Source organism: Notechis scutatus, chromosome 8, assembly GCF_049901735.1.
Source record: "Notechis scutatus isolate UNSWTSFEM ecotype Mainland chromosome 8, rNotScu1.2, whole genome shotgun sequence".
NCBI lineage: Eukaryota > Metazoa > Chordata > Lepidosauria > Squamata > Elapidae > Notechis > Notechis scutatus.
Genome location: NC_142016.1, coordinates 26,522,395 through 26,546,007, shown reverse-complemented (window position 1 = coordinate 26,546,007; position 23,613 = coordinate 26,522,395). Strand labels below are relative to the sequence as shown.

Below are 23,613 nucleotides of genomic sequence, written 5' to 3'. Positions count from 1 at the left end.
GCCTAGGGAAGGCTGGTGGAGGGATGGATCCAGGGCCAGGCAACACCACTGCCCCTCTAACTCGCCCCATGTGTAGGCAGGGCAAAGGACGGCTTCCTCCCCGGCCTAAGGCTGCTACACACCTCTAGGGTCCAGATGGTTTTCACAGTTGTGCCTCCCTGCTGCCCCCTCCCCTCCTTTGAGACCCCTCCCTCCTGCCTTATTCCAGAGAACACAGAAGCCAAAACCAAGAGCTGTAAATTCCTCCTTGCTGACCTCCCTTGGAAGGAGTTTGGGTGGGTGGGCTGTTGTGTTGGAAAGTTGGCCCCTGGAGAATTCATCAGCATTTCCTGCCATGCGGTGGCAGCCCTGACCTCTTAGGGTGTGGAGGGTGGGGGTAGAGCATCGCTGCAGTCCTGGAGAGAGGAATACGCCCCAAAAATGGGGACAGTCCAGATGTTGGGCTCCTTTGCTGCTTTCTGAGGCTTGGTTGTTTCTCTTGCAGACGTTTCATGACCCAAGTAGGCAGTCTCGTCAGTGCTAGAAGAGAGTGGAGTTTGCAGAGAGGAGGAGGAAGCAGAAGAAAGGAGCAGGAGGAAGAAAAAGAGGAGGAAGATGAGGATGAGGAAGAAGAAGCCAAGGAGGAGGATTATTGATGGGGGGGTTTTTTGCAGATATTTTATGACCCAAGTAGGCAGTCTTATGGGGCCAGAAGAGAGAGGAGGAAGAAGAGAGGAGGAAGAAGAGGAGGAAGGAGGAAGAAGAGGAGGAGGAAGTAGAAGAAAGGAGGAAGAACCAGAAGAGGAGGACAGTACCCTCTGAGGCTTGGTTGGTTGTTTTGCAGATATTTTAAAGAGGAGGAGGGGGAGGAAGAGAGGAGACCACTTTTTAGCTGCTCCGTGGTGGAGGTGCAAAGCGCCGCTTGCCAAGGGTGCCGCTCTTCTAGCACAACCTACCCAGGAAAAGCTGCCAGGCGCTCCCTTGATCCTCCGCTGCGCTCGCTTGTTGCCCAACAGAAATGCTTTTCAACGTGGCCGTTTTCTGGTCCTCTGCCTCCCCAAGGAAAAAGAGCCTTTTCTTGTCGGGCTTTAATTGCCCCTCGTCCTTCTGCGCTGGCAGTGCCAATATTTTGACATGCCCAGCGCCTAATGCAAGACTAATGCTTGTTTACAGCCCTGGCGCGGCGGAGGAAGGGAGGCCAGGCCTGGCATCAATGGGCCCATTGAAAGGGGCTTGGCTGCTGTCCCGGGAGGATGCCCCCCTTGCTGACGCTAAGCAGGGCAGATCAGCCCAGCACGGGTGAGCTGGACGGCCATTTATCTGAGATGGGGTGTGAGGACTCCTACCTTGGGCAGGGGTTGGGCTAGAGGACCTCCGAGGTCCCTTGCAGCCCTTGGATTCAGCAGAGCTGTTTTAATTAGGCAAGCCAAAATATCCAGGCAGTCCTAGTGGTTGGTTTAAGCCAAGGGTGTCCAATCGTGGCTACTTGAGGACTTGTGGACTTCAACTCCCAGAATTCCCCAGCCAGGTGGTTGGGGGATTTTGGGAGTTGAAGTCCACAAGTCTTAAACGGACAGCCCAGGTTTAAGCAGAGTTTGGCAAGCTGACCTAGGGGAAAGGAGCCCGCATTTTGGCCCTTATGCCAGATAGGACCCCTCTTCCCCACAGCCCACCACCCCATTTTCCCTGCGTCCTCACCCAGCGCCCCCAGAGCCTTGGGAAAAGCGTCGGCTTTCCCTGGACCTAACAGAGCTCAGGATCTTGTCGTCCCCCCCAGCCCCCATTTTTCCTGGAGGGGCTTCTGTGTCCTTGCCTGGGAAGCAGGTGTGTTTTCCCTCTGAGGCTGCCGGGGAGCCTCCTCCTCTCCACCAAGTGTCCAGGTGTGAATGGGTGAGTGTGCGTCTCCCTCCCCCCCTTGCATTTCACACTCTGCAGGCACATGGCAGGAATTTGAGTTCACCCCCCCTTCTCCCCCCCCTCTTCTGACACCTTTCCTGTTGCTTCTGACACCTCCCTCTGGCAAATGCATTTGGAGGGGGGAGGACAGAGAGCCTGTCCTGGGAAAAGCATTAAGGGCTTGGGAGGGGGAGGGGCTGTTGGAAGTGAGAAATCCTGATGACAGATAGATAGATAGATATAGATATAGATATAGATATAGATATAGATATAGATATAGATATAGATTAGATAGATGGATGGAGATAGATAGATAGATAGATATAGATAGATAGATAGATAGATAGATAGATAGATAGATAGATGATAGATAGATAGAGATATAGATGATATAGATATAGATATAGATATAATATAGATATAGATTAGATAGATGGATGGATGGATATAGATAGATAGATGATATAGATTAGATATAGATATAGATATAGATATAGATTAGATGGATGGATGATAGATAGATAGATAGATAGATAGATAGATAGATAGATAGATATGATGATAGATAGATGGATAGATAGATAGATAGATATAGATATAGATATAGATATAGATATAGATAGATAGATAGATAGATAGAGATAGATAGATATAGATATAGATATATAGATTAGATATAGATATAGATATAGATATAGATATAGATATAGATATAGATATAGATTAAATGGATGGATGGATATAGATAGATAGATGATAGATAAATGATAGATAGATAGATAGATAGATACCGATAGATGGGTGGGTGGGTGGGTGGATGGATGATAGATAGATGGATGATAGATAGATAGATAGATAGATAGATAGATGGATAGATAGATAGATAGATAGATAGATAGATAGATAGATAGAGGTAGATAGATAGATAAATAGATAAAGATAAATAGAGGTAGGTAGATACCGATAGATAGCAATAGGTAGCAATAGGTAGGTAGGTAGGTAGATGAGAAAGATGGTAGGTAGATGGATGATAGATGGATAAAAGTAGGTGGATAATAGATAGGTAGATGGATGAGAGAGAGATGATACAGATGAGAGAGAGAGATGAGAGAGATTATAGGTAGGTGGGCAGGTAGGTAGGTAGATGAGAGAGGGGGGCGCAGCTTCTGTAGTGAGATCTGTTCTTATTCCCCACATGCAAATATTTATTCTTGCCATTCTCTGGTCAGAGCCTTGGACTGGTGGATTTCTCCTCTGAATTTCAGCGTGGAGAGAGCATGCCAGATCCCCCAGCCCCGTTTGATCATACTTTGCAGAATCCTCTTTCTTCCTGGGTTCCTTTTCTGCACTACAGCCTGGTGTGGAAACCCGATTTGGCTACCGATGCAAAGCCCCCCACCCTGCACCGAGAGGGCGAAAATCCCCTCTGCCCGAAGGGAGGCAAATAAGTGTGGAAGAAGACCAGCGGCCGCACTGGGCTTCCTACAGTGGAGAGAGGGGGCCCAGTCTGGGTCTCCAGGCTGCTGGTCAAACTGGTAAGGTGTCTTTGCTCCGGGAAAAGTTTCAAGTCCAACTTTGCAGTGGCTGAAAAGGAAACGTCCGTGTAGGTGTTCAGATCTTCCTCTCCCCACCTTTTAAGGCAGAATTTAAAACCCGTTTCTTCACTGACCCAACTAGCTTACAGCACCAGCACTAGGAGGGAGGGAGATGGCTGTCTGGTTTGTCTCCCTTCTAGCACTGATGAAGTTACCCAGCTGGGTCATGAAACGTCTGCAAGAAAACCACCCAGCTCAGAGAGCACCAAGGACCCCAGAGTTGTTGTCATTGTCGTTCTTTGAGAGCATTTCTAATTTTTCCTATTCTCACTTTTAATTTTTGCCCTGGTGGTGCATTAGCAAAATAAATGCATACCTTTCATGATTTCTTCTTTTATTTATATTTATTTATTTTCACAGGAAAAGTCAATGATGACGATTTAATCCTAACCAGATAGCAGTAGTCATCGCTCCTGGTATGTAATGATCTTGAATGGATTCTCTTGCAATGTTGAAGTGGATTCCAAGGCTGCTATTAATTGAGATTCATAGTGTGCCATTAATTAATAGGAGGGACCCCCCCCCTTGGCCATGCTGGCTTCCTTTCTGTCCCTTGATTAATTCAGATAGCAGCCCTCCGAGAGGAGCGATACTCCACAGGCCAGAAAGAGACAGTTGGGGGTTAAACCAATCACCACGTCACAAATCTTCTTTTACCGTTATGTACACAGTTAACCAAGTTAGTTTGGTGGAAAACCGCATGGCTTTGAACACAGCTGACTGAATCAGCGCCCCCCGCCCATTTCAACAAGTCCATGGCCCCCCAAAGGGGGGGGGGGAGACTCCGGAGGGGGGGCAGGTGTTGCTATTAGCATACAGCTGATGCCGCCCCTCCCCCAGCCCTTTCAAGGGAGTAAAACCGGGCTGCCGCTGCCCCTCCCAGCCGAAGCCCCCCTCAATTCTTTTAGTGCTTGGGGGGGGGTCTTTGTCAGGTCGCTGCGGGTTGCAATAAAGGCAAGGGGGGGGCTTTGCCCGGAAGGGACCGCACTTCCCCGGCCTCAATAGCGAATTCGCTCCGGTTCTGGGACTGGCGCCCGCTGAGCCGCACAAGCGATTTGCACACAATGCGCCAAGAGGCTGCGGGTTCAACACATGGGGGGGCGGGGGGGTCCCTGCTAAACCCGGTCTTGTTAAAGAAAAGAGAGGGATGCCTGTACCCCGCAGGAAGCAGCCGCGCTCCGGGGGCTTTGCAACAGGCCAGGCTGAAGCCAAGGAGGGAGGATGGGGGGGGGCATGGCATCAAGGCGAGCCCCCCCCAACTTTGCAGGAACCAGGGGTGCCCTGGACTTGTGACCAGAGGGCACAGAGCGGACCCTCCCAACTTTTCAGGAGTTTTCAGCCGGAGTTGCAAGGGAGCCTCCCTCCCCCGCTCCCACCCACCCATCCACCCAAGTATGGGGGGGGCGCCTTTCACTCTTCTAGAGTCGCCCCCCCCCGCTTGCAAGGAGACGGGGGTCAAAGGAGGCAGAGGAGGCGGGGCGTTTCGGGGGCAGCAGCGGCGGCTCTTCCCAATTCGGCCTTTCCTTGGGAAGCTCCACCGGTTGGGTTGCTGCCTGCCAGGCAGAGGCAGAGGCCGAATGCAAGCGGGGGGCAGAGGGGCTGCAGGGGCGGCGGGGCTGGCAGCACTTGGGGAGGCATCGCCCCCCCGGAGCAGAGAGGCAGAGAAGCCGTTCGGGGGCGCAGTCCCCCGCCGCAAAGCCAGGCAGCCGCCCGAGGGCGGGGCTTGGGCGCGGCCAGGGGAGGGGCGGGGTCTCGGGGGCGGGGCCGCGGCGTCCGGCCGATAAAAGGCCGGCCGGGCTCGCCCTCCGCCACTCCCGCCCCTCCCTCTGCGCATCTCGTGTCCCGCGGCCGCCTCTCCGCCTTCGCCGCGCCTCCGAGGATCGCGCCCCGGGTTGCTCGGGTCTCCGCAGGCAGCTTGATGGCCCCCAGCCTCGCCGCCGCCGCCGCCGCCCCCTCCTGCTGCTGCTCCTGCTCGGCGCCCCGCCGGTAAAGCGCGCTGCGCGGCCCGCGATCCTCGCTCGGGACACGCCGAGTGGGCAACCCCGTCCGGCCGTCGCAAGCCCGAGGCGCGCCTCCAGGAGCGGCGTGGCCCGATGGGATGGAGCAGCTCCCGGGCCCATCGTTCCCAGCCGGTTGCGAACCCCCCTCCCCGCCGGGGGAGGCTTGTTCCACCACCGCTGCGCCCCGAGAGCCTCTGTCCCTGCGGCGCAGCACCTGCGCTCCCTTCTCTGGATGCCGCGCACGGAGCTCTTCGCGGGGCAGTTAAGCAGGGGTCCCCTCGTTTCGCCCCCCGGACTTCTCCGGGACGGGACGCTGTACAAGGCGAGGGAGGGAGGGGGCGTCTTTCGGGCTGCTGCTTGTTGAGGGGGGGGCGCTTGGGTGCCAGGGGTACGTACCCCCCTCCCCCAGGGCTCCTGCCCCGTTTGCTTTCGGTCCGTTAGAGCGCGGGGCTTGGAGAGGATCTTGGAGAAGGTGTGGAAGAGTAAGAAAGAAAAAGAAAGTGGGAGAGAAAGGAGGAAGGAAGGAAGGAAGGAAGGAAGAAAGAAAGAAAGAGAGAAAAAAGAAAGAAAGAAAGAAAGATCAGGAAGAAAGGTCAGGAAGGGAGGAAGGAAGGGATGAATGAAAGAAGGAAGGAAGGAAGGGGAGGAAGGAAGGGAGGGAGGAAGGAAGGAAGAAAGGAAGGAAGACAGATCAGGAAGAAAGTTCAAAGAAAGGAAGGGAGGGAGGAAGGAAGGAAGGAAGAAAGGAAGGAAGACAGATCAGGGAAGAAAGGTCAGGAAGGGACAGAAGGAAGGAAGGAGGAAAGGAAACAGGAAAGGATGGAAAGAACGAATGAGCTACGGAAGAAACTTGGAGGAACCACTGCAAAGTGATAGAGGGAAGCTGTGAAAGCGATTTAGTGCATCCTGCAGGGATAAAGCCCCTGCCTACAACTCCAGCAGGGTGGCTGTCCTGACCAGGCCTCCCTTGCAGGGCTGGCACCCCTTTGGGGGCTTCTCTCAAGCGCCACCTGCTGAGTCCTCCTCCTCCCCTGCCCCGAGAAGCTGCTGGGTCTCCCCTCCCTCCGCTGGCATCCTGGCCTTTACAGCTGCTTTTTAAAAAAACTTTGCTGCTGCAGGTGGCCTGGACTAGCCCCCCCCCCCCTTCTCCCCCTTTAATAAACTAAACTTCAAAGTTTTTATCAAAGCCTGGAGAAATTTTGGCCATTTCAAGCTCCGGTTTCCTTCCGTGGGCATCACCCAGTTCAAAGTTAAAGCGAACAAGGAAGGGCAACAGGAAAGGGGCCTGCTTGGGGGGGGGGGTGGTCCTCCCCATGCTCTACCAGTACCGAACTGTGTCCCTCATTGCCCCCACAGCCTTGCAGACAGCCAGCCTCCTTCCTTTCTCCTCCTGCAAATTCTGCAACCTGTCAATCAAAGAGAAAGACTGTCGGAGAAACTGATCAGAAAGATTAACCAATGAAATGATTAGACAGCCCCTTGACCATGGTGGTATGAAGACTCCTGCCTTGCTCAGAGGGTGGATTAGAAGACCTCTAAGGTCCCTTCCAGCCCCTCTGAGTCCATATTTTATATTCTAAAAGTCTAAAAATCTTTGTGGATTCTCATCTAAACATTGGTTGAGAATCCAGGAAGGCTGAATGTCGGATTGCATTAATCCTGGTTATTATTATTATTATTATTTTATTTATTTACTCAATTTATATTTCTGTAGCCACCCAACTCAGCCCGGTGACTGTTGCTAGAATTCTTCCTTCTTTGCTTTTGGCTGAAATGTTTGATTTAAAAACATCTCACTTTGGCGCAGAATCTCGGGCAGCCGCTTTGGGGGGAGGGGTATGAAGCTGCTGCATCCTGCACAGGAATGGCCGTCTGTCTGTGTCTGTCTGTCTATTACATTTATTTTCCACCCATCTGGTATCCAACAACTCTTTAAACCTGGGTTGTAGGTTTGTGGTTTTTCATGTGGGGTGTGAGCTGGGAAATCCTGGCTTGGCACCCGTAAAGAAGGTTTAATGGTTTAGCATCTAACCCAAAGGTCTCTAAACTTGGCCACTTTAAGACGTGCGGACTTCAACTCCCAGAATTCTCCAGCAACAACATAGCTTACTCTCTTGCAATCCCTTCCTCTGCAATCTCTCCTCTTTGGGGGAGAAGAGAACAAGAAACAGACACGGCTGGCTGGGGAAATCTGGGAGTTGAAGTCCACACGTCTTAAAGTGGCCAAGTTTGGGGACTCCTGATCTAACCCAAGGGGGTCTGGCCTTTGTCCTCTCTTGGGGTGACCCACGGACGGAGCGATGACCAATGGAGGAAGGCTTGGCAGGCGTGGCTGAAACGCTCCATTTCCCTTTTTCTCCCCAAACAGGCTGAGCCAGCGGGGGTCTTTGAACTCCAGGTGCATTCCTTCACCACCAGCAACCCCCAGAAATTCTGCCGGGGGGCTCAGCCCTGCCACCTCTTCTTCCGGGTCTGCCTCAAACACGCCCAGGCGGTGGTCTCCCCGGAGCCCCCCTGCACCTTCGGGGCAGCCCTGAGCAACATCGTCCCTGCGGATCGTCATGCCGTGGCAGCCAGCGGACTCATCCGTGTCCCCTTCCACTTCAAGTGGCCGGTGAGATCCCCCTTCCACGTCCTCCCCCCCCCATTCCCAGATCTGGCCTTGTCTTCTGTTCTCCTCCCCTGCGGCAAACCTGGAGCCCCAGTGTGTTTTATTTATTTATTCTTATTTAGGGTGAAATTTATTTGTCGCCTGTCACGTATGCCAAGGACTCTGGATTTGGGACTGTGTTCCCCCCATGGCTCCTTCTGTGGTGTTCTCTTGCTTCCTTGTGGTTCCTGTCACTTTTCATGGGGGGGGGGTGTTTACTACCCTTCAGTTTGGGGTGCCTTCCTGGCTTGGAATGTGGGGCTCTTCTATGCACAGCGTAAAAGTTGGAAGAAGGGAAGGCGAGATGGGAGATGGGTCACCTCATCTATTTTCTTCCAAGAATGGGGGGTCATGGCCTTGCCCGTAACTTACAGTGTAATTTGAGGGGGCTCAGTTGGTATGGGCTAAACCAGGGTGTCCAACCTTGGCAACTTTAAGCCTGGAGGACTTCAACTCCCACAATTTCCCCAGCCAGCAAAGCTGGCTGGGGAATTCTGGGAGTTGAAGTCCTCCAGGTTTAAAGTTGCCAAGGTTGGACACCCCTGGGCTAAACTCTCTTGACCAGGCGAAAATTTCAGCTTCCCTGTTCTGCCCTGAAGCACAAAAGTTGGCTAGGTGACTTTAGGACATTCATAAGGAGATGGTGAGTTCTAGTTCTGCCCTAGAGACGAAAGCCGGGTGTTTTTATGTCAGTCCCCAGGAGATGGTGAGTTCTAGTCCTGCCTTAGCCGTGAAAGCCCAGCTAGGTGACTTTGCGCCAGTCCCTCCCTCTGAACCCAACCACTTCACAGGGTTGTTGCTGTAGGAAAAAAATAGAAGAAGGAAGTTAGAGAGGTTTGTCCGTCTTGAGTTACTTTGTAAAAACTAAATAAAGGCAGGATATAAATAAATAAACTCCTCTGCTTCCTTTTTTTTGACCTCTTTTGGAAAAGAAGATTGGGCGGGGGGGGAGAGAGGAAATTGAGAAGGGAATATTTAAACATCGGAAGTCACAACTCTGGTTTTGCTGTGGAATACTTGTCTGTGTGTGTGTGTGTTTCTCCACACACTTGGAAACTGCCGGTTCCTTTGGGTAGAGCGGCGTCTTTACAATGGGACAATTTTCACTTGTCTAACGGCGAATTTGCACAAATCCTTGAGTTCCTAACCAGAGTGATTTGCCATGTCTTGAGGGGCAAATCTTAACGTCTTAATAAGAAAAGAAAAACTTTATCAACTTTATTAACTCTTGACGGGGGATGTATTTCAGTGGTTCGTCCATCTTGGGAATAACTCAGAGATGGGGAGGTGCTGCCCCCTAGTGGGGCAAGCCGGAAAGCACCGATCTCCACTCAGTTTTGTGTAGCGCAGGGCTCTTCTTCAATCTTGACAGCTTTAAGACTTGTGGACTTCAACTCCCAGAATTCCTCCTCCAGTCATGTTAGCTCAGGAATTCTGGGAGTTGAAGTCCACATGCCTTAAAGTGGACAAGTTTGAAGACCCCTTAGTGTAGAAGGTAACTTTGTCTGGTTAGTTCAGCTTGAAGAGTTGTGGAATTCTGGGAGTTGAACTCCACAAGCCTCAATGGTTGTCATGTTTCATAAACCCAGACATTTGCTCTGAGCAAACCATGTTTCAGCCAATGATGGCTTAGTCTTTGGAACTAACATTGCCTTTGTCTGGTTTGTTGCTGATGTTTTGCACTCCATAGTAGACAATTCAGCATTTTATGCCCTCAATCTAGAGTTTTCCCACCTCCACAAAGTTGGCTTATAATAATACAGGTAGCCTTAAAACACCTCATATTCATTCAAAGTTACGACGGCATCAAAAAAAAGTGAATTATGACCGTTTTCCACACTTACGGCCATTATGGCATCCCTGTGGTCACATGACCAAAATCCAGATGATTCACAACGGAGTCATGTTTATGACTGTTGCAGTGTCCCGGGGTCACGACCTTTTGCAATGAGGAAAAGTCAATAGAGAAGCCGGATTCACTTAACGACTGTGTTCCCAACTTAATAGCTGCAGTGATTCACTTAAGGACCCTAGCAAGAAAAAACAGTCCTTTTGTAAAACACCTTTGAGACAAAAAAATAAATGGACTGGGCCCAATTGAAAGAGCGAAGAGAACCGAAGCGAAGGATTAGGGAAAATACGGTAGGGTTCTTCCAATATTTGAGGGGCTGCCCCAAAGAAGAGAGGGGGTCAAGCTCTTCTCCAAAGACCCCCGAAGTCAGGACAAGAAGCAACGGACGGAAATTCATCAAGGAGAGAAGCAACCTGGAATTCAGGAGGAAATTCCTGATAATGAGAACAATTAACCAGTGGAACAGCCTGCCACCAGAAGTTGTGGGTGCCCCATCACTGGGGGTTTTCAAGAAGAGACTGGACAGCCACTTGTCTGAAATGGCCTAGGGTCTCCTGCAGAGGGTTGGACTAGAAGACCTCCAAGGTCCCTTCTGACTTTATTATTCTGTTACAAGGCAGCATTTTGGCTCATGTCGGAAGAGCCTCTAACAGGAGCCACTGCAATGATTGTAGAGCCCTTGTCAACACATCTGAATTGTTGTTACTTGTCTCTTTCCTCCTTTCAGGATTTTGTAACATTTTTCTCTTTTTCCCCCTCTTTTTTTTGTTCCAGGGCACTTTTTCCCTCATTATCGAATCCTGGAGGGCTGACGCCGGAGAGCCATCCACAGGTAAGTCTCCTCCCCTTTGTGGGCCTTTCACACCCCGTCTGTGTGATCAAACTGTAAAACGATTGAAGGGATTGCTTTCCAAGGCAAATTGCAAAAGAAATTGATGGAAGGAGAATTAAATTGTGAGTCTGCAAATATAAAAAAAAGCTTTTCTGTTTCTAGCAAGTTTTGACATGGAGGTTTCCTTTATTTTTTAAAAGAGCAATAGATTGTGGGGTCCTTGGTGCTCTCTGAGCTTGGTGGTTTTCTTGCAGACATCTCATTACCAAACTAGGTAACATCATCAGTGCTACGAGGGAATGGGCTCTTCTTTCATTTTAAATCAAATACATTAACCGCAAAATTTATTGGTTGGCCGGTTGATTCCTTGTATTATTGTAGGCCATAATTCAACAGGCTGGGTGGGGCACCCAGCCATTACAGCCTGTGAAGGGCTTACAGTTTCAAAACCAGCCCATTGTAGAAAAAGTGATGCTTTGATCCCTTATCTTCTCATCAGGGACATCTGCAGAATATAATTTTAAGAAGTGCAGTCTAGACTCCCTGCCAGATGAGATGGGTGGCATATAAATTGAATCACTCCCTGCTTCAGTGTATGTCAGCTTGCCTATTTAATTGGTATTTTTTCAAATGCTACCGAGGGAAGGGAGTCGCCACCCCAGTTTGGCTTTCCTTATATCCATGAAATTTTAAGAATGCGTGGACATCAATTCCCAGAATCCCCTAGCCAAAATCATAGCAATTCATAGCAATAATTGGTTGCAAGGTAGACACAGACGAATGAAAGGTTACAGTGAACTTCAACTCCCAGAATCCACTAGCCAAAATTATAGCAATTCTCCAGCTTTAATAGCCTTTGCAACTTTAAGATGGGTGGACTTCAACTCCCAGAAATGATATGGTATGAATAAGTATAACTATGTATAACCATGTAAATAATTATGTAAATTTATGAAAACATGATATAAATTGAACGTAAAATAATTGTAATAATATTTAGTAATATTCTACATACTTTAGAATATGTCAAAGTGACTGAACGCTACTACAAATGCACTGCAATGAATGGAAATTTGTTTTTAATTGTAAAATTTGTTTAATAAAAAATTAATTTTTAAAAAAGAAAATCATAGCAATTCTCTAGCTTTAATAGCCTTTGCAACTTTAAGATGCGTGGACTTCAACTCCCAAAATCCACTAGCCAAAATTATAACAATTCTCCAGCTTTAATAGCCTTTGCAAATCCACAAGAGATGTGGATTTCAACTCCCAGAATCCACTAGTCAGTGAACTTCAACTCCCAGAATCCACTAGCCAAAATTATAACAATCCAGTTTTAATAGCCTTTGCAAATTTAAGATGCGTGGACTTCAACTCCCAGAATTCCCCAGCCAGCAAAGCTGGCTGGGGAATTCTGGGAGTTGAAGTCCACGCATCTTAAAGTTTCAAAGGCTGAGAAGTTTAGAGGCTGTTAGCTACTTTCTGGTGGGGTCTCTCTGCCTTTCTTTCCTTTCTAAGGGTCTGCTCACCCTCCCTTCTTTCTTCGTTCAGAGGATGCCCAGAGGCTGATCAGCCGGTTGGCGACCCGCCGGCGCCTGGCCGTGGGTGAGGAGTGGTCTCAAGATGTGCAGCTGGGCGATCAAAGCGAGCTGCGCTACTCCTACCACGTCACCTGTGATGAGCACTATTACGGGGAGAGCTGCTCCGATTACTGCCGGCCGCGGGACGACACCTTCGGCCACTACGCCTGTGACGAACTGGGCCGCCGGATCTGCCTAGCCGGGTGGCAGGGCGACTATTGCTCAGAACGTGAGTAGCCGGGAAGGGGCGCCTGTGAAGAAGGGACAGCCCCCACCCCCACCCCCAGGGGCTCCAGCTCCCTGGTCTGCCCCCAGACCCAATAGAGCCCTTGTCTCCGAAGTTGGCAAACTTTAAGACTTGTGGACTTCAACTCCCAGAATTCCTCAGCCAACACTGCATGGCTGGCTGAGGAATTCTGGGAGTTGAAGTCCACAGGTCTTAAAGTTTGCCAAGTTCAGAGACCTCTGCCTTAGACATATAGCCCTCAAGGCCTAGGTGAGCCCTTAGACAAGTACCCCAGCCCCATTTTTTTTTGAAAATTTTATTTGGGTTTTCACAAAAACAAAATACAAATAAAACATCTTTTTTGAAAATAACATGGTCCCAGGTTATCACTTCTTCATACAGACACAAAACTCAATTTCATGCTCATTTTTATATTCTATTCCATATCTTACTATCATTTTATATTTTCTACATAGTTTTTCCCCTCTTTTAATTTTCTCAACTTTGTTTTAATTATCTCGATTCAAATCATTATATTTATACTTTTGTCTGTCCTGTTACAATTTCACATTATCTTTTCTTATTAAGCAATTTTTTCCCTGTAGTTACCAATTAGAGTATGACACCTTTATATCCTTTAATTTTATCCATTCAAGCTCTTATTTAAGCTTCAATGTATAGCTTTAAGATTATAGCATTCAATATAATACATAACTTCCAATCGAATTCTGCTTGGTACATTCTTAAAATAGACACTATATTCTTAAAAAGAAAAAATTATATATATATATGTAAATAAAACACATTCCATTCCAATTCAATTCTATCATTAATATGCATTAAAATCTTAACATCTTTAACATTTCTTTTCAATTAAATATCATACTTCCATGGGAACACTTATAAACTTTCCATAGTTAATTCTTTTTTTCCCATATTTCTCACTTATATTTTTATAAATCATTACTAATAATTAAAAATGTTCCCTTTTAATTCTCTCAATCATTTTAATTCATTTATTTATTAACAAACATCCCACTGCATTACAATAAATATTTTATCCATCGTCATATTTTCTAAAGTTATTTCTATTTGTAATATAACGAAGCTATCTTATGTACCTTTGCAGAATCCCTTTTACAATTAAATTTTCACCCATTATCTCTAAACAAACTTATGGTTACAATCCTTATATCTTTGCCCTGTTTCTCCATTTCTTGTTTCTGTCTTTTTCAACTTCTTTTCCTTGCCTTCTTCCCCCTCTTCTTCTCCCTCCCCTTTCCCCTCGTCTCTTTCTAACTCTCCATCTGTAATCCCCTCTTCTGTTGCTTTCTTATTATACTTTCTTTCAAATTGTTCTTCTTCTTTTTGGTTGTTTTTTCTAGTCTTAAACCTTTCACTCTCTTTCCCCCTTTTCTTTTTTCCCCCCACTTAAAATTATTTGATCATTAAAGATGGCTTCTTCTTTGTCCCAATCTTCTTGTTCTGCAAGCGTTTCTTGTTGCTTCTCATAGTTCCAGATCTCCATTTCTAAGAATTGAAACACGAAGCCAAAAGAACTTCTCTCTTCTTGTGCGTCTTCTTTCCATTTTTAAGTTCCGTTTTCAGTTCTTCTAAGAATGATACCATTTTAAAAACTTTTAAACAACCACCCAGTTAATTTTAGTCATCTAGATGCAAAAACCCAAAATCACCAAGTAATCCAAATAATCCAAGGCTGTTTCTACTTGCTTCTTTTTTCCACTTTCTCTTCCTGGGGTTCTATTATTTTGTTACCAAGTTTCCATTAAAATGTATCTTTGAGGAATCTTGTTAAAATTTCACTGTAAGTTCCTTTTAATTACAGTTCCATTCCTTAATTCCAGGCAGTCTCCTTCATTTTTCCAGATCCTGCCCTTCTATTCTTTTTTTTCTCCTTTCCAGCTTTTAAAAACGTTTAAATGTCCAGAAATCTTTATTATCCCCATGACTTTTATTTTCAGCTTAGATGCCTATTAATGTCGAAGTGGATTTTTTTTTTTTCAGTTTCTTGCTTAAGTCTCCTAGCTGTCAGTATAAAGAAGGGAAGGAAAAAAACCTAATCTTTTCCCTTCTCTCTCTCCTTCGCAGCTTCAAAACCTTTTTTGGGAAAAATGTTGTTAAGTTTAAATTCCAGGGTACCTTATTTGTTGTTTTTGCTGTTTGACCCGGTCACCAACACTTTCTCTTCTTATCTTCCTCCTGCACATTCTTTTCCGGTCGAGTTCTTCTTTGTGGTGGCCATTTCTGACTACCGCTACAACCGCCTTCCGGAAAGGGAGTAATGGCCAGCTGGGGAGGAGAGATGCGGCTCTCCTCAACCCTGCAGGCAGTCTCCCCCTTCTTCACCACCTCTACGGGGTGGCTTAGCCCCGAAACCAGCCGGCTCGGGGCGCTCCAGCGGTCAGCACGGATCGAAGCCTCGCAGAGACGAGGTTTTGGTCTGTCGCCGAAGAAGCTCAAACCGGAAGGCCAAGTACCCCAGCCCCATTTGAGGCCTTAAACCAAGGGTCCTCAAACTTGGCAGCTTTAAGACTTGTGGACTTCAACTCCAAGAATTTGTGAGCTAACATGACTGGAGGAGGAATTCTGGGACTTGAAGTCCACAAGTCTTAAAGCTGTCAAGTTTGAGGACCCCTGCCTTAAACAAATCCCCCTGCCCCAATTGACATCTTTGACATAGTCTCCAGCCTAATTCATCCCCTAAACATAGCCCCTAGACTCAATTGAGCCCTTAGACATAGCCTCCAGAGCACCAATTTGCCCTTAGACATAGCCCCCAGACACAAATGACTACTTAACCCCTAGTGCCAGCTGAGCCCTTAGACATAGGCCCCAGACCAAATTGACCCCTAGAGATGGACAGTAGGGGAGGGTCCTTTGTACCACAACAAGAGGGCAGAGCAATTCCGCGTGGCTGTTGGTTTACTTGAGCTGTGGAAGGCTGCAGGTGAGATCCTGGCCGTGAGGACAGATACTTTGCAGGGGGGGGGGGGACACTAGACAAAATAAATGCCAGGTTCTTTTTTAACTTTTGAAAAGGCCAGAAGCCGAAAGTTCCTTTCCTTGGTGTTTTTTTTTTTTTTAATCCGTTAAAAGTGCCTGCAGGTGATGCAGAAGGAACCTCAGGTGTAAACAAATTCCACCTAAAATGGCGGTCAGGTTTGGTTCCTCAGGTGGCCATTCCCAAATTTGGGGTTGAATTAAAGTTAAAAAAACAACAACAACCATCTGAGCAAAGGAAATGATGAAGTCCATTTTATTCCTTCTCATCCCCCCACCTCCAAAAATGGTAGGGATATTGCTGTATATCGGGGGGGGAGATAAATCAGGTCTTTGAATGACCCTCCCCATTGCTCCCCCCCTCGGAATCTGCCTGTTTCCTGACTACAGATAGTCCTCAACTTACAACCACAACTTGGGACCAGAATTTCTGTGGCTAAGCAAGACGATTGTTAAGTGAGCCTGATTTTACGCCTTTTTTGCCACGAATCTCTGCAGTTGTTAAGTGAAGCATGTGGTCATTAAGTGAGTCTAGCTTCCCAGGTTGACTTTGCTGGTCAGAAGTTAGCCGGGAAGGTCACGAAAGGTGATCAGGTGACCTCAATCATCGTAAATATATGCCAATTGCCAAGCACCCCAGTTGCAATCATGTGACTGTGGCAATGTTACAACGGTCATAAATTCGAGGACTGGTTGTAAGTCTCTTTTTACAGGGCTGGCTGGGGAATTCTGGGGAGTTGAAGTCCAAGGTATTAATGTTCCCAAGGTTGGACACTCCTATTTTAAGAGCTTTGGGGTGCACACCATCTGATTTTTGGACGTTTTGTCTGAAGACACCCCAACTTTTAGTCCAGAAAAGACCCCATGAAAAAAAGAGTCCCCCCCAAAACAGGACCCTTCCTTTCTCCTTGTGTTTGGCAAGAAACACTAGCAAACCACAGCCCAGGATTACAGTTCCCAAATATTGCTCTTTTTCCGAAGGGATGTCGCAACGTCCATGGGGCATCCAATGGATCAGGGGTCTCCAACCTTGGCCACTTTAAGACTTGTGGACTTCAACTCCCAGAATTCCTCAGCCAGCTTTGCTGGGAGTTGAAGTCCACCCATCTCAAAGTTGAATTCTGGGAGTTGAAGTCCACAAGTCTTAAAGTGGCCAAGACCCTGATCCATGGATCATGAGATTGCCCAATGGTGTCACCGAGCAGCTCTTTTTGCGGAACGGGATATCCTGAGCTGGCCATTGTTGGAGGGAGCTTGAAAGCTAACCAGGATAGCCCAAACCGTCCCTCCCTTCCCTCTTAGCAGCAGGAAGGGGTCACTTCTTTTGCCGCCACCCCGCCCCTACCTCCAGAACATCCATCTGCTACTCAGCCGTGCCTGGAGCGTTGCTTTGTCGGTCCAAGCCGTAGCAAAGCTGCATTAGATAAATTGCAACTGGGAGAGACATAACGCTCTTTGCAACGGCGTAGAATAGAGCAGGGGTCTCCAGACTTGGCAAGCGTTAAGACCCTGGCTGAGGAAGTCTGGGAGTTGAAGTCCACAAGTCTTACAACTTGCCAAGCTTGGAGACCCTGGACTAGAGAATAATAGAATTGGAAGAGATCTTGGAGGCCATCTAGTCCAGCCCCTGATCAAGCAGGAGACCCTATACCAGATCAGACAAAATGGATGTCCAATCTCTTTTGAAAGCCTCCAGTGATGGAGGCCCCCCGCAACATCTAGAGCAGGGGTGGGCAACCACGGCCTGCGGACACATCCAGCCCGTTGGTCATTTTAATACGCCCGCCTCTGAAAAAAAATATTCCTCTCTGAAAAAAAATTGGGGCCGGCCAAAGAGACCCGCGCCGGCAAAAATGCACACAACACGGAGCTGGGCAGCCGCCCTGGTAGCGGGCCAAGGCCACCGCCCGGGAATGCCCACTGCTTTCCTCGCCAGGGCTGGGCGGTGGCGTGTTGCCCTGTGCTGCGTGGCCCCGCCTGGCAGCGTGAGCTCAGCTGGTCTCCTCCTCCTCGGCCATACAGAACAAACAGGCAGGGAAGGAGGAGACCAGCCGGCTGGTTGGGGGAAGCTTTCTGCGCCGAAGAGGCAGCTACTAATCTCCGGCTTTGCTCCGCTTCTCCAATGGTCTGGCACCACCCTGTTCTTCTTGTGCTGAAAGAGGCGGCTAATGATCTCCGGCTCCGCTCTGCTTCTCCAACATCCGGCGCCACCCTGTTCTGTGTCAGGCCCAGCAAGTCCGAGCAGCCGGCGCACAGAACAGGGCAGCGCGGATGTTGGAGAAGCAGAGTGAGCCGGAGATCATTAGCCGCCTTTCGCAGCACAAGAAGCCTCCCCAACTGGCCAGGTGCTCTCCTCCTTCTCTGCCTCCTTCTCTGCCTCTCCCTCTTGCTCCTCACAGTTGCCCTGAGCTGGTGCGGTTCTTTACTTGGGCAGCCAGACGCCCGCAGCAGCGCCCGCAGCAGCAACAGGCAGTTCTGCCCGGCTCTGCTCAGGTGTCCAGTTGTCAGGAGTTGCTACCACTGGCGCAGCTCCGCTGCCAGTCCCACGTGCCTTGGGAAGGGAAAGGCAAAACCAGGAGCCGCTGAGCCTGAGCCTCCGCTGCCGCTGCTGCCGTTGCAAAGCACCGCCGTGGCTCTTCCTTTTGCCTTCCCTTCCGAGGCAACGGGGACTGGAGCCGCGTGAGCCGTGCCGGTAGCAACTCCTGACTCAGGGGGCCTCCGAGGGAGGGAAGGAGGAGAAGAAGGGGGAGGGGGCGATTCCCAAAAATCTTGTGCTGACCCGGCCCGTCTGTCAAATTTTAAAAGTGAATGCGCCCCCGAGCCAAAAAGTTTGCCCACCCTGATCTAGAGGCAAGTTGTTCCACTGGTTAATTGACTTTCACTATCGGAAATTTCTCCTTAGTTCTAAGCTGAATCTCACCTCGATACTTTCCCACCTGCTGCTTCTTGGCTCTGCAGGAGCTCTGCTCCCCCTCCCTGAAACATCCAGAGGAGATGCTGGGAAGCTGAGAGGAGGGGGAAGGGCAAAGGGCCCCCCCAAAGTCTTCATCTCTGGGAAAGGGAAACCGGAAGGGTCAACCTGTGGACAGAAAGACCTGCTCAGCGCTGTTTCGGCTAGTCCCTCTCCAGGGGAATAGATCTCAAGGCTGCAAGAATGCCCCCTCCTCCACCCCCACCCCCAGGGGCTTCATTGAGGGACAAAGCCCCCCCAGCCTTGGCATAGGGAGGGGCTAGTTAAGGTTCTGGGAGGGTCATTAGGGAAAGGGGGAATTAGGGAGGGCCAGGCCAGTTCTTTGTGGCCTCCTTGGTTCCTGGGAATGGGGGTGGATTGCATGTGGGGCTGTGCCCCCCTTTATCCCCCAGGACCTCCACTTTTGCTCCCAAGGAACGGGGGGGACAAGGGGGCACGTGGTCCAGCCCAACCCAGCCCCCAAGGTCCTTTGCTTTGGGAGGTGGCAAGCTGGCACGGTTGGAGGTTGGCACAACTGCTATCTCCCCAGCAGTGATGCCAACTCTCTCCGTCTCTCTCTCTCTCTCTCCCCCCACGTCTCTCTCTCTCCCCCCGCTGCCCCGCTGGCCTCCTTCCTTCCTCCCCTGCAGCCGTCTGTCTGGCCGAGTGCAGCCGCAGCCACGGCTACTGTGAGAAGCCCGGCGAATGCAAGTGCCGGATCGGCTGGCAGGGCCCCTCCTGCGACTCTTGTGTGCGCTACCCTGGCTGCCTGCACGGCACCTGCCTGCAGCCCTGGCAGTGCAACTGCCAGGAGGGTTGGGGGGGCCTCTTCTGCAACCAGGACCTCAACTACTGCACCAACCACCACCCGTGCCAGAACGGGGCCACCTGCACCAACACGGGCCAAGGGAGTTACACCTGCACCTGTCCGGCAGGCTTTCTGGGCACCAACTGCGAGGTGGAAGTCAACGAATGCGACAGCAGCCCCTGCAGGAATGGAGGCAGCTGCAGCGTCAGTATTGCCCTGACCCCCCCAAACACACACCGAGCTCCTGTCCTCTGACCCTCCTTCCCACCCACCCCCAGCGGCCCCCCAGACAAGTCATCAGCCTTCCAAGCAGCGGGGTGGAGGTCTGGGTTGGGGTTAGGCTGTGGTGGGCAACTGGCCCCTGGCTCGCCTTGCCCATGAGGGGGGCCTCTGGAGCAGGGGTCTCCCACCTTGGCCACTTTAAGCCTGGAGGACTTCAACTCCCAGAATTCCCCACCAGGCTTAAAGTTTTGCTGGCTGGGGAATTCCGGGAGTTGAAGTCTGCCAGGCTTAAAGTGGCCGAGGTGGGAGACCGCTAACCTGGAGGAGAGGGGGTCTCGGATGCCCACGTGGTGACCGCCTGGACATTGGCCGAGTGATCTTTCTCAGCCTCCGTGGCTTGAAGAGGGGTGGACTTCAACTCCCAGAATTCCCCAGCAGTGGACTTCCACGGTGGGTGATGAGTACATTTAATTAATCAATCGATTTACAGAATTCAGACTTGCTGGCTGGGGGATTCTGGGAGTTGAAGTCCACCCCACTTCAAATCGAGAACCATTTCTTGGTTTAGAGGCAGCCGTGGGGGTGCTGAACCCCCGGCCTCTCAGCATTTTGAAGAGGGGGTGCCAGGGGAAAAAAGAGGGGGGTGTTTAAGATCCCACGCTGGTCTCTGCTCCCCCAAACCTGCCCCCAGGATGGGAGAGGGCAGCCCCATGGGGTCCCGAAGGAAGAAGGCCTGGCGCCTCCCCAAATTCCTCCCTTTCTTGAAAACAGAGCTACAAGTTGGGGGTCAGAAGCACAGAAGCATTTCCTGCCGCATCTCAATCACGCCCCGAGACCCCAAAGGGGCCAGGAGGAGGAGGAGGGGGAGGCACACATTTGGGGGCAGCAAGGCAAAGAGAGGCAGGGAAGGCTGGGAAGCGTCGCCTTCTGGAGAAGCCGCATATATTTCCTTTATTTTGGGGGGTTCTCCTGCCCGATGCAAAGGCCAGGTAGGTCCTTGGCTGCTTCTTTCTCTGCCCTGGCCGTCCCACGGCAGGCGGGCAGCCGAGCTTCACACCCTGGCAGGCGGATGAGGGGAAGGATTTGCCTTCACTGACCCCCCCCCACACACACACACAGACCGGGTGCCCCTCGCTAGGACAACTCTGCCCTGCGTTCTTCCCTTGCCCGAATGGCCCCGACTCTCCTCTGTTGGCTGACCTCTTGGGTGGGATCCTCTGCCTGCTCTTCAGGTGGGGAGGGGAAGGGGGGGAGAATGAAGGGATGGGAGACCACTAAGTGATGCACTGGGGCTGGAAAAAAACAAAAGGTCCCCAGAGAAGTTGCGTAGTGGCCAAAATATACAAACTTGGATTAAAGGAGGGAGGTTCGGGGTGGGGGGGTTCCTGTTCTGGTTACAGCCATGAAGTGGAGGGTTCCCACCTGCATTCAGGCTCCCTTCCTTCCTCCCTTCCCTTTTTGCTCCAGTGACTCAGCCTGGTAGCCTGCAGCTAATCGAGGACGGCTATTTCTTTATTTTCACTTTGAACCCCACCTTCATTTTTTGTAAACAACTCCAGGCGGCAAGCATACCTCCTCCTCCCTCCTCCTGTGTTCCCCTCAACAACAACAACAACAACCCTGTGAGGTGGGCTTGGCCGAGAGACTGGCCCAAAGTCACCAGGCCGAGCATCCCTGCAGTTTCTCCCCCTGCCCTGCCAGGCTGAATTCCAGCCCCTCCTCATCCTCGCGGCCTTCCTCTTAATTGGCACCGCTTTCCTAGGCTGGTAGAAGGTTGGGCGCTTCCCCTGGGGCGCCAAGGCCGGCCCACGAAGCCAAACGATGCCGTAACGTAGAAACTGGGCTTGTCATGCGCGATGCAGTTAGTGGACGATCGCATTAGCTGCTTCCACTGCTGGGCCACGTTGCTGGCTCTCGCCCACCTATTCCAGGTCCTTTTTGCACCTCCTCTTCTTCCCCCCCGGTCTATACCTGTGGGTTTATTTGAGGCCCCCTTGGACTTCCCAGTTCACCCCATTTACGTAGCTTATCAAGGACTTTCCTACCAGAAGCCTTTGCACCTTATGGAAGAGAGCGGCTCGGAGGCCGAAGGCAGGCATAGAGGGGAGGGGGCACAATTGGAAGCCCACCGTGCGAGGGGCTTCTGGGGTGAAGGCAAATCAAAGCTAAGTTAGGATAGGAAGAGGATACATTTTTCAGTGGGCCGCTGACTTGTTCAGGGCTGTGAAATGCAGGGCATCCTGGCTGGGGAATTCTGGGAGTTGAAGCCCACCTAGCTTAAAGTCGTCGAGGTTCAGAAAATAACTGGCATATTGTGACAAACCTGGTTTTAACAAAAAGTCTAGCGACCTGGCATTCCATGGGGCTGAAGATGGCTCAGGAGCACTCCTCTTTCCACTTCACCGCCCCCCCAAAGACAATGAGATTTTTTTAATTTGCAGGGGTCTTGAAGGGCCGTGCCTGGCCGAGGGTTGTGGTCCGTGGGCCTGCGGGCGCATGCAACACCTGGAGAGAGAGAGAATATACAAAGCCAGCCGGCCGTTTGTAGGAAAACACAACACTTGAGCAGAGGAGAAAAGTGAGGGCAGCTGCGTTTGGTGTAAAGTGGAGAATCCCGAGTTTCTTGAGGGGGCTTTGCACCCCCATAAATCTTCAGGTCCATTCCGAATATCTCCTCCTGGCCTAATGAGAGAGAGAGAGAGAGAGACACACACATACAGATAGATGAGAGATAGATGAGAGAGAAAGAGATACAGATAGAGAGATACAGGTAGATAGATGATAGATAGATGATAGAGATAGAGATAGATAGGAGACAGATGAGAGATGAAAGAGGGATGATAGTTGATATAGATGGATGATAGATGGATAGATAGATGTGATAGATGTGAGAGATAGAAATAGATAGATAGAGATAGGAGAGATGATAGATGAGAGAGAGATGATAGTTGATATAGATGGATGATGGATAGATAGATAGATGATAGATAGATGATAGATGTGAGAGATAGAAATATAGAGATAGATAAAGATAGATAGAGATAGATTGATAGATGATAGATGTTAGAGATAGAGATAGATAAGTGAGAGATGAGAGAGATGATAGTTGATATAGATGGATGATGGATAGATAGATGATAGATGTGTGTGAGAGAGAAATAGAGATAGATGATAGATGTGAGAGATAGAAATATAGAGATAGATAAAGATAGAGATAGATTGATAGATGATAGATAGATGTTAGAGATAGAGATAGATAAGAGATAGATGAGAGATGATAGATGAGAGAGAGAGATGATAGTTGATATAGATGGATGATAGATGGATAGATGATAGATGTGAGAGAGATGGAAATAGAGATAAAGATAGAGATAGATTGATTGATAGATGATAGAAGAGAGAGAGAGAGAGGCATATAAAGATGCCCTGACACTAAACCAAGCGATTGAAGGGAGCCTGGGCCCTTCTGGGGAAGTGGTCAAGAGCAGAGAGAGAGAGAGACCAGCCTTTCGGGGGGGGTGGCTGGTGCCCTGGGAACAGGAGGCTCAGCTACCCTTCCAGCCAGCATTGGGGGCACCTGGCTGTGAATGGGGGTGGGTGTCTGTCTCCCTGAAGGGGCTGCCTGGGGGCCCCAGTGGGCCTCCTCGGTTGGCCTTTGACTCCCCTCTCTTCAAAAAGGAATCCAGTCATTTTCAGCAAGGAAGGAAAAGGGGAGAAAAGAAAATTCAGGAAGTCGTAGCATCCAAAACGGAGCCAGCTTGCTGCCTACAGGTAATCCTTGACTTACGGCCACAGTAGAGCCCCCAATTTTGCAGCTAAGCGAGACGGTTGTTAAGCGAGACGGTTTGCCCCCATTTTGCAACCTTTCTGGCCACGCTTGTGAAGCGAATCGCTGCCGTTGTTCAGCGAGTCCCTCGGTTGTTAAGTGTACCGGGGCTTCCCCCCCCCCCCATTGACTTCAAAAGAGGGGATGCCGGCACCTCGGGACGCTGCAACCGTCAT

At 49.9% G+C, this 23,613-nt stretch overlaps 2 protein-coding genes across 3 annotated transcripts in view; one reads left to right on the top strand and one right to left on the bottom strand.

The window, feature by feature from the left end:
• Nucleotides 1-23,613, bottom strand: part of CAPNS1 (calpain small subunit 1) — a 186,504-nt gene that overhangs the window by 61,767 nt on the left and 101,124 nt on the right. The window lies entirely within an intron of this gene.
• DLL3 (delta like canonical Notch ligand 3) overlaps nt 4,132-23,613 on the top strand; it is a 32,657-nt gene continuing 13,175 nt past the window's right edge. Inside the window, exons 1-6 of the mRNA XM_087970414.1 lie at nt 4,132-4,149; nt 5,031-5,456; nt 7,839-8,084; nt 10,747-10,804; nt 12,356-12,613; nt 19,232-19,593. Coding sequence (XP_087826540.1) covers nt 4,132-4,149; nt 5,031-5,456; nt 7,839-8,084; nt 10,747-10,804; nt 12,356-12,613; nt 19,232-19,593 — 1,368 coding nt within the window. The remainder of the gene's footprint in view (nt 4,150-5,030; nt 5,457-7,838; nt 8,085-10,746; nt 10,805-12,355; nt 12,614-19,231; nt 19,594-23,613) is intronic.